Source organism: Fukomys damarensis, unplaced genomic scaffold (assembly GCF_012274545.1).
Source record: "Fukomys damarensis isolate Sample0158 unplaced genomic scaffold, DMR_v1.0_HiC HiC_scaffold_26, whole genome shotgun sequence".
Lineage (NCBI taxonomy): Eukaryota > Metazoa > Chordata > Mammalia > Rodentia > Bathyergidae > Fukomys > Fukomys damarensis.
In genome coordinates, this window is record NW_022900938.1 from 13,885,864 (window position 1) to 13,899,395 (window position 13,532).

General features: G+C 36.4%; 1 protein-coding gene across 3 annotated transcripts in view; it reads right to left on the reverse strand.

Moving 5' to 3' along the window:
• Nup35 (nucleoporin 35) overlaps nt 1–6,165 on the reverse strand; it is a 37,730-nt gene extending 31,565 nt beyond the window's left edge. The window contains exon 1 of one of the 3 annotated variants that reach the window (XM_010636810.3): nt 6,049–6,165. In XM_010636810.3, the coding sequence (XP_010635112.1) occupies nt 6,049–6,088 (40 nt within the window). In that variant the 5' untranslated portion in view covers nt 6,089–6,165. Of the gene's footprint in view, nt 1–5,866; nt 5,890–5,953; nt 6,005–6,048 lie in introns of those variants that run through there. The other 2 variants (XM_010636811.3, XM_010636812.3) reach the window with 2 other exon arrangements.
• Between the last annotated feature and the right edge of the window lie 7,367 nt (nt 6,166–13,532).

Consider the following 13,532-nt stretch of genomic DNA (forward strand, 5'->3'; position numbering starts at 1 on the left):
GTTGGCCTCAAATTTAAGATTCTTCTACCTAGTACCAGGGATGTAGCTCAGCAGCACAGCACTTGCCTGCCTGGCAAGCATGAGGTCCTGAATCTGATCCCTGGTACAAAAAAAAAGATTCTTTTGCCTCAGCCTCCTGTATAGCTGGAATTAAGAGCATGTGCCAGTAAACCTGCCTGGATAATCTTTTTATATCATTAGTTACTAAGTTAGGAATACTATACTTGATACAAGTTTCCTAAATATAAAAACAATTTACAGAGAACTAATTGTCTCTCAGTTATCCACTCAAAATTAATCTTCACAATTTACAGAAAGGATTCATTATGAAGATGAGGAAGCTATAACTGTGGCTAACCTGAGTCCCTACTGAGGCACCAACTGTAGCTGACCCACCAGGCCGCCTCCCTGCCCCAGGTGCCAACCATGGAAAGCCCACCACTCCTCCAAGTTTTCCCCACACAGACACCATTTGTGGGAGACCTAGACCCTCTTCTTTGCTCTCCCTGACCTGGGAATGAACAACGATGAATGACAAGGATACGTGGAGTCAGTTTGACATGCGGGCAACCAGGGGGCTCTGCCCCTAGTAGAGCCAGGACCCCACCCTCCAAACCTGACTCATCCATCTGACCTTTATTCACCTTTATTCATGGTACAAGGGATCAAAGTAACACAAGACTCATCTGCTTTGCAGTATCCATTAGCACATTCTCTGGTAAATAACTTAACCTCAGCTGTCTTAACTTATCCCTAATATGCAATATGCAATCACCCCTAAGTGCAGGCTTTCTGCTTTGTGCTCAGTGCAGGCCAATTAGGCCTCAATTCTCCTCTGGTCTCTCATATATAACATTCTAATTTCCCAGTAAAATAGCACAGTAAGGAAACCGCAGGCTATGGGGTCAGAGATGTGGATTCAAGTTCTGTAAGAAAAACAGGCATAAAGATAGCATCTACTCACAGCTTTCATTAGAAGAATAGCAAATACAGCTCTTGACCTGCTTGCTAAAATATTGTGCTCAATAAATACTAGGCATTGTTTTTCCACCACTAGCTTATGATAGGATAACCTTAGTGATTAATGCAAATGTAGAATTTGAAATTTTGCTTATAAAAATGTTTGTACAAGGTGACAAGCCTGAGTATGACTCATGGGGCTCAGGTCAAATGTTTGGCACAGGCCTATAATCCCAGCTAAGGTGGGGAGGCTAAGGCAGGAAGATACAAATAGGCCAGCCTAGGCTACATAGGAAGAGTCACAAGAGGAAAAAATATATATATAGGCAAACAATTTAAATTGTTTTTATTAACTACTGTATTACTTAGCTTCTAAGTAATCACAGTAATTTATTTTTTGTTTGTTTGTTTTTTTGTTTTTGTTTGTTTGTTTGTTTGTTTTGGAGGCTACTGGAGAACGAACTTTGGACCTTGCACCTTTGAGGCAGCTGGAGGAACCACTGAGCTAAATCCCTGGCCCCCCAAAAAGTTTTCTTGTTACTCAAGCCTGTTAATTTTTTTAAACTAAAGAAAAAAATCCTAATATTAATTCTCTTAGTTCTCATTAGAGTAGACCTATATATTAACAAGACAAGGGTGAAAAGCAAACTCAAAAAAAAGAGGGTGAGGTAAAGTGAAGAACTATCATTACACTGTAATTATTTTGTAGAGTGCTAGCTATTGTTCCATGGTACTACCACATACTTCCAAAGAACATATGCCAAACACAAACCAAAAGTCTAAACAAAATCGTGTATCTGAAGAGATATTTAAAAAACCATAGTAACAAAATAGAAAGTTTTTGGTAACACCACAAACTACCTTCACTCTCCCATTCCGCAAGCAGAAGGAAAAAACATAGCAAGTACAATATAAGAATTATGTCAAGAAAAGTTCTGATATATCTAGATACATATCTGATACAGCAGAAGCAGCAGAGTGCCTGCTCCAGACTCCTGCCACTAACCACTCCTCAGGACTAAATGTCACTTAAAGAAGTGTAAAAATGGATCCTGCATATTGTAAACTTCATTTCATATTCTGAACTTCTAAATAATAAGTAAGGATAGTACTGTGTCTTACATAGCTAGCATTTAATTGAAGTAACCTCTTGACACGCTGGTGGGTGCCGGGAGAGTATTTTATCAATGGATACCAAGAATATCTGCAATATATGGACTTGAATAATTAATATCAGTTAATAACAGATTTATAGATAGGCAATAAACAAAGATGACTCCTGTAACCCCAGCAAGTATGCACAATGTCTACTGAACAGAAAAGCTTTTTAATCTATAAAATACATGAAAATAAATACCTAGACCAACATCTGTATAAAAGTTTTAATACAGCAGAATATTTGCATCATTAAGGGATTATGATATGCTAAGAGTTCAAAAGTTACTCTTCCAGTAAAATTAATTTTTTTTAAAAATTCTCAAAAAGAACTTATTTTATAGAAAACATGAAAGCATTACATGGCCTTCAAGTCTAAAAACCTGATCCTACAACATAAACACAATGCTCATTCTTTACCAAACTCAAAGTCATAACCCAATATTCACATCTCTATGATAGTACATGTAGGTTTGTTTTTCTGTTCTAAAATTTTCAAAGTTCTCATAAGACACAAAACTCAGTAGAAAAAAAGGAATCCACATGCTAACTAGTTAGGCTTTTTTCATTGATATCAGACACTCCTCATTCAATGAGGAGGTCTGTTAATTACCTTTCTCTCATTGCTGAAACAAAATACCCAGCACCACAAGATAGAAGGGAAGGGGTTTATCTGGCTTACATTTCCTACAGGGTTAAGTCCATAAACAGCTGGCTCCGAGGCTGGGATGGCAAACAGGCAACACAGAACACAAATAGCGTGGCACCCCCAAGCCAGCAAAGGTAGTAAGAGAGTTTAACAGAGTCTCCCTGCCCCTTTTATTTTATTCAGACTGCTTAGGGAAGGGGATTCACACTCACACCCTTAATCCTAGTGCCCTGGAGCCTAGCATTGCATCAGGAATCAATTCCAGCTTCACATACTCTAGATCAAGCCTATGACCACATGAGGCTTTGGGGACATCTACATGCCCTGGAGCCTAGCATTGCATCAGGAATCAATTCCAGCTTCACATACTCTAGATCAAGCCTATGACCACATGAGGCTTTGGGGGGACATCTACACCCAAACCTTAACAAGGTCATCAAATGAATTCATCGAAATGAGGAATTGTATAAAGTATGGACATCACAATATTCAGAATAAAGAAATGGTAAAGGGAAACTCCAACTTGATGACTTTGCTTTCATTTGCATAATTCTTACATGCAGTACTGTAATGTATAGTGGAACATAGAACTATAGTAGTATAGGGCCAGAGATTTACCTGAGTGGTTCCACTGGCTGCCTCACAAGCACAAGGTCCCAAGTTAGACTCCCGGTACACACACACACACAAAAAAAAAACCCTACAGTAATATACTGTGCAATACAATCAGCAAAAAATTGCAGTACTGTATAAACAATTCATACTGTACCAAAGAAAGTCAGGCTCTATAAAGAAAATGTACATAACTGTACAAAAACCATGGGCCGGGGATTTAGCAGTGGCACTGCACCTGCCTCACAAGGTCCAGAGTTCGATTCCTGGTGCCGGAGAAAGAGAGACAGATCATACATCTGACCAGTGGATCCTAAGTCCAAACAGCAACCCTTATGGTATTAAGTCCAAATAGGCATTAAACAGGTAGGACACTAAACAAGGACTATCTGTATTAGACATCATATTATCATAATAGCTCAATGAAAATGATTTGTTTTCCTTAAGAACACATGCTTTGCAATAACTCAAAATAAAATACAGCAACCACCAACAAATCATCACATCAGCTGGATTCAGGCAATATTGATACCTCACATGTCAGAAAAGGCACAGGCAAAAATTATTCCAGAAATCCAGGATCTTATAGTAATGACATAGAAAGTGTTCATCAATAATCATGATTGAAAAACAGATGCAATCCAGACATGACCTCAGCAAATCAATAAAGACTTGATTCCTATATTTCCTCACATGCCCTTTCCTGGCATCTTAGCAGCTTCCATGAATTCAAGGGTACACTGACCACACCACTGTCATTGCTGGAAGGTGTGGTTTGAACTAGCAATTTTGGCTAAATAATAAAGAAGCTTCTGCAGGTCATTGGAAGGGACCAATGAAACTAAATATACAAAGATATTACAGAACCATGAACCTGCTTGACTCTAAAAAATCATTGGAAACGTCAAATATTGACAATAAGACTGGTATCAATGGAGTCACTGGTCTGTCCATCTCTGCAGTAAATACGTTGGAGGAAAGACATAAAGTATGCAGCAAAGGAGCTTACCAGCCAGGAGTTTAAGACAAAAATTAAACACATAAAACAATCACAGAGGCAAGAATAGCAGTGATAATTAATTGCTTAATTGTTTCCTTTGGTTTCAAAGTGTGTAGAGAGAGATATAAATATATATATATACAACCTGAGAAAATGTGTATACCTATATATGAGACATTTCTATATATTAAAAAGTTTCAAAGGTAACATCAATGAGTTGTTTATATCTGAGAATTTATTTAACTCCAAATGAATCAGTTTTTGTTTTTATCATATGAGGAACTGTTGTGAGCAAACATTTCCTAGAAATTAGCTCAATAGAAAGGGTGCACTGATAAATTTTTCTGGCCCTTTGGTACAGCTGTTCTGCCTATAACCTATGTGATCAACAGGTGTCATAAGACCGTGATCCAAGTAGCTCCCTTCTGCAGCAAAACAAGCAAACCATACACTTTTCGGGTATTGGGGCAAAGAAGCAACCACATAATGACAAGTAGCTTACTTTTCCCCAGTGTCAGACATTACAGAAATAATTCTTATTTTGAACACATTTGTCTCTTCATGAATGCTGTATTTCTTTGCATAATATGCTTAGTGAATGTTCCTAAAACAGAAGAGGCTACAGGCACTAAAGATAAAATTCCCTTCCTGCGACTAGATCATTAAAATAGGTCGCTAAATGAGAATTGTATATAATTCGTACATTACAATATTCAGAACAAAGACGTGGTCTAAGAGTCGTACATGGAGTACTGCAATGTATAACTGAACATAAGACTGCATGCAGTGCTGTACAGTGTAATCAGCAAAAACTATACTACTGCATAAAAGCAGTATAACGTACAAAAAAAAGGCATTGAGGCTCTATCAACAAGATGTACAGAACTGCACAAAAAAAAAAAAAAAAAAAAAAAAAAAAAAAAAAAAAAAAAAAAAAAAAAACACATGCGAGGGGTTATCGTAAATCCGAACAGCCACCTCGGTCAAAAATCCCAACAGTCATTAAACAGGTGGGTCGTTAAATGAGGAAGATCAACGTCAGCAAGACTCCCCCGATAAACAATCATACCGTGACTAATAGGAAAAGACCTACAATAGAGCCACATTCCCAAGAAAAAGGAGAGGGGTAAAAAAAATACAAACTCCTAGCCAGTAGTCGGGTCAATTCTCAGTGGTTACCACCATTTGGTTGATTCTATCCTCACACGATTCACCTTCATTAACAGATTCTTTTGCAACGCCGGCGACAGGGAAGAGGTCAAAGCAACTAGAAGCCTCGGTGACCAACTCGCAAGGGACTGGAACGTACCCCAGGACACTGCCCACCCACGTGGACCCGGGTCAGTCTCTCGGGGGACGCTTCCGGGGAGCCGGGCACCCAAACCCCCGACTGGGGCGTGGTGGGGAGCCCCAGGTCCCGGCCTGTCCTGTGGAGCCAGTGCTGGGGGACACACAACACGCAGACGGGCATTTCCTCACCCTCCCAGTACCTGACGCTTCGCGAAACCTCGAGCAGGGACAGATGAGGAACTTGGGGAGACCCAAAGGTTCCCCCTCCGCAAAGGAAATCAGCATACCAGAGACAGCTGGCTGCTGCCTTCCAGTCTCGCCCGGCTCCAAGGCCTGCCGCGCGAATGGCAGCGATAGCAAGGAAAAGCAGTTTTTAACTCACCCAACGTGGGCGCCTGGGGTTCTATAGCAAAGGTTGCCATCGCGACGGCAGTAGCTACTCTTAGCCCCAGACGTTCCCAATTTTCAAAAATGGCGGAAACTCTCCGCGGCCAGGCGCGCTCCCTAAGCGGGTTGCGTAACTTCCGTACATGCGCCGTACTCACAGTGCGGGCGCTGGCGTCATCATGGAGGTGGGAGGAGATTTCCCAGGGACAAGGTGAACCAGGGTGGGAGGTGTAGTTTCTCGGTATATATTTTGATCACTCTGTGAACCGCCTAATAAGATGGTGTTGAGTCTCATAGTACAAATTACTGTTTCGTAATTAATAAGAGTTCCCCCACTGCTCTGTCATCAGTGGTCTTTTTCTAGGTTACACCTGGAAAAGTAGGCTTGGTGAGACAGTAGGTTTCTCGTTCCAGTGTGGGTTTCTGTGCTTTATGCATGACACGCTTTTCTCAAAATATATTTTCTACCTTCTGTATGCTTTACAGTTTCTGTGGGAACAGTTTTACATTAACGCATAACTTGTATGCTGTTTTACTGCGTATCAACACATTCAAAAGAATATAGCTAACAAACGTAAATATAAATTAATGGAGAGTAACACCTGTGAATCCACCACACCATAGAAACTTGAAAGCTCCTGCGTATGCCATCCTTGCCGTCCTCCACTGTTTCTGCTGCTTTTCTTTAGGGAATATCGATGTATTGGTCACACATTCTACGTTTATGTAAAAATATAGTTTAGTTTTATTGCTTACAAACTTTATAAAAATAATGTACCGCGTGTTGTATATTGTGGAATGGGTGTTTAGTAAAATCTCTCTCTTCTTCCTCTTCCCCAACTCCCACCCCTACCCCCTACTAGTACTAGGGATTGAATCAGGACTACATCCTCAGTCATTTTATTGGATTTTATTTTTCTTTTTTTTAATTCTTTTATTTTACTTGTTGTATTTTGGGTTTCTCATATATGAAAAACCATGTGATTGTTTGTATTTTTAATTTATTTCACTTAACATTATGCTGTCAATGTTCATCCATTTTCCTAAAATGACTAGTTTATTTTTGAGACAGTCTTTCTCTTAAATTGTTAAACTGCCCAGGCTGGGCTTGAACTTGCTAACCTCCTACCTCAGCACCCAGAGTGCTGGGACTACAGGTGTGGCCCATTATCTCCTTTTTTTTTTTAAGAACACAAACCATACTTAAACTCACTCAGATAATCCAGGAAAATCCTATTTCCATATCCAGTTGAAGTAATTAAAGTAATAATCACACTTGCAAAGGTTTTTTGTTTTGTTTTGTTTTTGCCATATAAGATACATTTACAGGTTCTAGATTTTAAGGTATGGATATATGTAGTACCATTTAATCAGCCAATCACCCATAGGTTGTTTAGAATTAAGATATCAAGAAAGATTCCTCAAAGATTTCCTGTTATAAATTATGATTTAGCCAAGCAAAAGAATGCTATGCATCTGTTTTAAAAAATGAGATAGATTTGATATTTGCATGTACATGTATTGGCCTAGAAAGACCTACATGATCTATATAAAAGAAATTGAGCCACTAGTGGTGGTGCACGCCTGTAATCCCAGCACTTGGGAGGCTGAGGCAGGAGGATCACTGCAAGTTTGAGACCAGCCTGGGCTACATAGTGAGTTCCAGGGCAGCATGAACTACATAGTGAGACCCGGTCTCAAAAAAATACATTAAAAAAATAAAAAATAACAACATGAAGGTCGGGGATTTAGCTCAGTGGTGCAGCTGCCTGCCTGGCAAGCACAAGGTAACGAGTTTGATTCCCCAGTACCAAAAATAGTAATTTAAAAAAATAAATATATAGCGTTTTTTTGTTTGTTGTTTTTTTGTACCAGGATTGAACTTGGGATCTTGCACTTAGGAGGCAGGCAGTGGCACCACTGAGCTAAATCCCAATGTATATTGGGTACAGATGGCCAGGTGGGGAGATTAAAAAGAAGAGGTTTAAATAAAGGGAAAAGTTGGAAAAGAATTTCATCAAACTATTAACAGGAAAGAGTAGGAATTTTATAAATGGAAGGTTTTATGGTCTTTTAGCTTATTTTATATAATTTTGTGGTGATCATAAATTGCGGATTCCTAGAAAATACAAGAGAACCTCTCTGGTTAGAAAATTTAAAAACAGCCCCAGCTCAAATTCTTGCCCTCTAACTTATAACCTCTAGCATACTCCACATGACCCCTGGAATGCAGGTGAAAAACCTGGGGCTACAGAAAACTTGACCTGAAAATTAATTTTCAACTTTCTTCTAAACTCAAACTAATTTTGAAAAATTCAGAAATATATAAAACCTCTAAATGTACTTTCAATAAATTCAGTATTTCCACAGCCTTTGTCTATCATATAGAAATTATTCATCAAATGTCTATTACTACGCAGTATTTATCTCAATATGAAATCACCTTGTTGCTCTAAAAAGCTCATACTGTCTGTTCTTAAAAAAGCAAAAGATTTTTAAAAGTGAAGAAAAAAGATATCCACCTTTAGTAAGACTTCAGAAAAATACATGGTTTGTTGTCTTCACATGGAGAGCAACAGAAGGGAGCATTTTACCACTTGGTCTCAGCATCTCAGCCTTGGGCAACTCAGATGGCTTGGGGGCCGTTCACTTAGACTGTGATGTCACATAATACACACAGACAAGCCATAACTTCGCAGGGCCTGAGCACAGAGGGTCTTCAACAGAGCTTTAGGGTGTTTTAAGATGTGGGGATCATCTCCAGAAAAATACAAAATTATTATCTGCACTGTCTGACCTCTATAAACAATCCCAGAAGTGATGTTTTTTTAAAAATAAGCTTTTACATGTGAAATTTTTCAAGGGTGTGTGACAATTTTTATAGTAAAAATTTTTAAAGTAAAAATTTTATAGTAAAAATTGTGGGGGGAAAAAGAGCCAAACATCCAAAGAAATATTAGTTTTGCAGATTCGCCTGTTATCTTTCAATCAATTAAATGAACCCAATCACCTTTTGGAACAGACTTTCAAAACCTACATAACTTTCAAGTGTAATTTTATGCTGTCTTCTATTTGAACTGTCAGATAGGTGTAAAAGGTATTTGAAAGCCTGGAGAAAGCTTATAATAGACAAATGGAAAAACTGGTGGAAGGGTTGATTTTAGAAAGAGTTGCTGGGAATTTACCTTGAAATAATTTACTAAGGAGGGAAGGCAGAAAAGGTAGAAGAGAGATACTGGTGTACCTTGCTTTTCTTCCCTATTCCACCCTTCATGAGTTAATAAATGTTGGTGGCATTTAATTATGATATTCTCTATAGTTCTGTGTTTTTGACATTTTCCCTAAATTTTTTCTTTTTCTTTTTTTTTTTTTTTTTGTACCGGGGATCGAACTCAGGTCCTTGTGCTTGTAAGGCAGGCGGTGGAACCACTGAGCTAAATCCCTGGCCCTTCCCTAAATTTTTTCAAAAAAAGTCAAGCTTAAACTCTAAGACATTCAAAAGTCACATATTCTGTTAGCTTATGTGAAAACTAAGAGTAAAAAATCAGTGAAAAAAAAAACACTCATTCCTAGATAATTGTCTTCATTTAAAGAAGTAGTATTTTGTTGAAAACAAGTAAAAAAAATCTTGACTTTAAATACCTAAGTTATGTGATATTAATAACTCTGAGACTTATTTTTTCATCTGAATTATGGGAAGAATTGTACCAACTTCATTGTAATTCATGGACTTATTCACCCCATGAGATATATTATTTAATATATACATAAAATTGAATTTTAGCCTAGTAGTCTTTTCTTTCCTTCATCATATTATCATTTAATAAACTACATTGATGTATTTCTCCCTTAATCCACCACACATATCTTTCCAATTTCAACTATGACCTCTACGTGGCTAAACCAAAGACATTTTCCATCTTTATCTTACATAACCTCTTAAAGAAATGTAGATGTTAACAAAAGGAATTATGAAATTTATTATTTTATTAAAATATATCCGCACCTTGAACAATAAAGAATATATTCTAAGTATGTATAAAGAATATAAGTATATATACAAAATAAGTAAAATAAATTTTACATGAACTAGAAACGTTTATAAGTGATTTTTTGAAAGTACACCAATGGAAATAAGACAGAAATCTGCTGACTGTAAATGTTAATATATGTATTGTAAAAATGTAAAACTTCAAAATCTTCTGGTTTACATTACTGAATAACTATGGAGTGATTATGTTCAGAATCCTTTGGACAGGAAAATCAAATAGTCACCTTGGAAATAAATAAATATTCATGCTAGATTTGTTATTTTTAAGTACATTGTTGCTCTCCTTATAAAAGTAGTAATTCGTTGAGTTAATACACCAGTTAATATTATGATACTCTGCTTTGTACTTGGGACCTTCAAGAATATTTGCAGAAAAGATTTTTAAAGGGGTACTTTCTAACAGATGAACAATGAGAGTTGCCAAAAAGCACACTGACAAATTCCGAAGGTTTCTCCACCACCTCTAAAATTATCAATCAGAATTAAACTAAGTTCCCTTAAAGCACACACACACACACACACACACACACAACACACATGTCCTACATTCAATGTACATAATCAAAGAATCAGGGAATAAGACAAAGTAAAACTGCAATAAAAATGTTAAAAACAATACTCCATTTTCTCTGAAATCTTTGTCTTGAGATAATATATTGGTATAAATTGTCTCAAAAAAAATATTTTAAAAAATACTTTTGGGGGCTGGGGATTTAGCTCAGTGGTACCGCACCTGCCTCACAAGTGCAAGATCCTAAGTTCAACCCCCAGTACCAAAAAAATTTTCAGTTTTCAAAAAATTCAAGCTGGGCATGGTGGTACATGTCTAATCCTAGCACTTGGGAGGATGAGGCAGGTGGATCACTGTGAGTTCAAGATCAGCCTGGGCTACATAGTGAGTTCCAGGTCAGTGTCAACTACATAGTGAGACCCTGTCTGAAAAACTAAAGAAACAAAAAAACAAAAACAAAAAAATCAAATATTTCCTGGGTATTCAATGAAATATAACCATTAACAACCTTAAAGTATAAAGTTAGCAAAATATTTTTAAAATTTTAACTTTGTGTAGGTATTGTTTGATATGTTCCAATGCGTTTGCTCTACTCTCTCTTTCGCAGGTTACTAGGTAGGCTCTTTTTTTTTTTTCAATGTTTAAAATGAAATAATACTTTTATTTTTATTTCCCTTTTTAAAAATGGCAGGAAAATCTTTTTGGGGGGTTTTTTTTTTCTTTTTTTTTTTTTTTTTTTTTTTTTTTTGTACTGGGGATTGAACTCAGGACCTTGCACTTGTGAGGCAGGCATAAGCTAAATCCCCAGCCAGAAAATATATTTTAAAACAGCAAAAAACTCCATGAAGTATTTTTTCTTACCTTCCTCAAAAAAGACTCATTATTTGCTATATATAATTTTCTTAAATTTATAATATGTAAGATAGAGGATCAGAACAACGAAGTTCCTTCTTAAAAATAATGAGGTATGACACAGCGACTTCCGCATCTTTCTATGGAAAGTGCAATGAATGTATTGTGTCTGAGACACATCTTGTCTCATACCATACCCCTAATTTAAAAGATTGTACTGCATCTCTGATCTATTTTAGATATGTACAGCAAGCTACCTTTTAAGATTGACAAAATTAACTCTCAAAGCACTTCTGCAGATACTTAATAAACATCTTCAAACAGTAACCAGATCACTACATGCAATAACTAAGCGTACAATCTATAGACTGTGAACAAATTGTATCAAAGCTTCATGTAACAGCCTTTAGTTGAAAATTAAATAGCACTCAGCAAAAGAAAATATATTTAAGGGGCCAAGAGATTTAGCTCAGTGGTTCTGCCGCCTGCCTCGCAAGCACAAAGACCCGAGTTTGATCCCCAGTGCCAAAAAAACAAACAAAGAAAATAAACTTAAACAAATGCCTTCATATGAACACAGAAGGCTCATCCAGCAACCCCTAGTAATACTGATCATGGAGACATCATGAATCATCAGCCTCTTTGGCCGGGGATTTAGCTCAGCTGTTCGGTGGCCTGCCTCGCAAGCGCAAGGACCTTCGATCCCCGGTACCAAAAAAATAATAAATAAATAAAGCAGCCTCTTATTTAAGGGGGTTCTGCCTGGCTTGGCTGGCTTCAACAGCTTGCTCTTGGTTAATTATCTTTGGGCTGCTTCTTCATGGACGTGAAGAGTTCACAACATAAGTGATGGCATCTTGTCAGACTGTGAGGAATCTCCAGACACAACCTGTACTGATCACTTCCAGTTTTCGCCCATTACAGTCTAAGAAAGTCTGCTTCCCAGATGCACATATATGTATACTTTCCAACTTATGCACTCAGTATTTAAGAAGAGTTAGGAATTTTAAAACTAAAAATCTACCTGGTAATCATATTTTTTAAATCATCAAAGACTTCTTGAAAAGTAAATTCTGTTTTAATTACTAAAATTTAGGATAATTTGTATAAAAGAAAAAAAATTTGAATCTTGAAATAAATTTACAACGTACAGAGGTCAATCATGCTAACATGGAAATATTTAAGAAAAAGAAATAAAAACTACTTCAAAAGCTCTTTCTAGAGATAAAATTGTAAATAACATTAGGCATCCTAATAATCCAAATAAAATTTATTTCAAAGCCATAAATTTTCTTTCCTTAAAATATACTGTCCAGTAAAATGCTGAACTATAAAACAGATCACTGAAAAAATTACATCTAAAAAATGACCTTTCAAAATAAAATATTTTCTCACAGTTCCAAAGAGACAAAAAATTATGACAGAATGTTAGGCATCCAAGATAAAAAAAATACAACACATAAGAGAAGAAAAATATCACCTTATTAAAGAACCATAAACTCATAATAATGTAAGAAAAAGCATTTATAGAAATATTTTAAAAATAAAAAATACAAGCAATAGAATTAAATTTTTAATTTAATAATGGAATGGAAAGTGGGCATGTTTTCATAAGAGGATTAAAATTTTCTGTGAATATTGTCACCACTATGTACATGTTGTATAAATCTTTAGATTCTGATACTCGTTGAGTTTGAAGGTATTCATTTTAATCTTAAACATATTCTTTACAAAAATCTTTACCTCTCCAATAGTATGTCAAGTACCACTTCTAGTTTTTTCCTGTGTGAAAATGGGCTGAAAAGTACTGAAAGAAAAGTACTTTAAATGTAACTATACTGTATGCCTACAATATACCAAAAAACTCAATAAGAAAATAAAATTAAATTAAAAAAAGAAAAATACTTTAAAAATGTTTAACCAATTTAGTCTTTCCACACTCCAATATACATTTTAAAAGTAAACCTTTTTCTTCAACAGAAATAAATAATTGGTAATAGCTATTTTTCTTTAGCAACTCAAACAATAAAAAAAATAATAATATAATTTAAGTGGTGCCATGCCT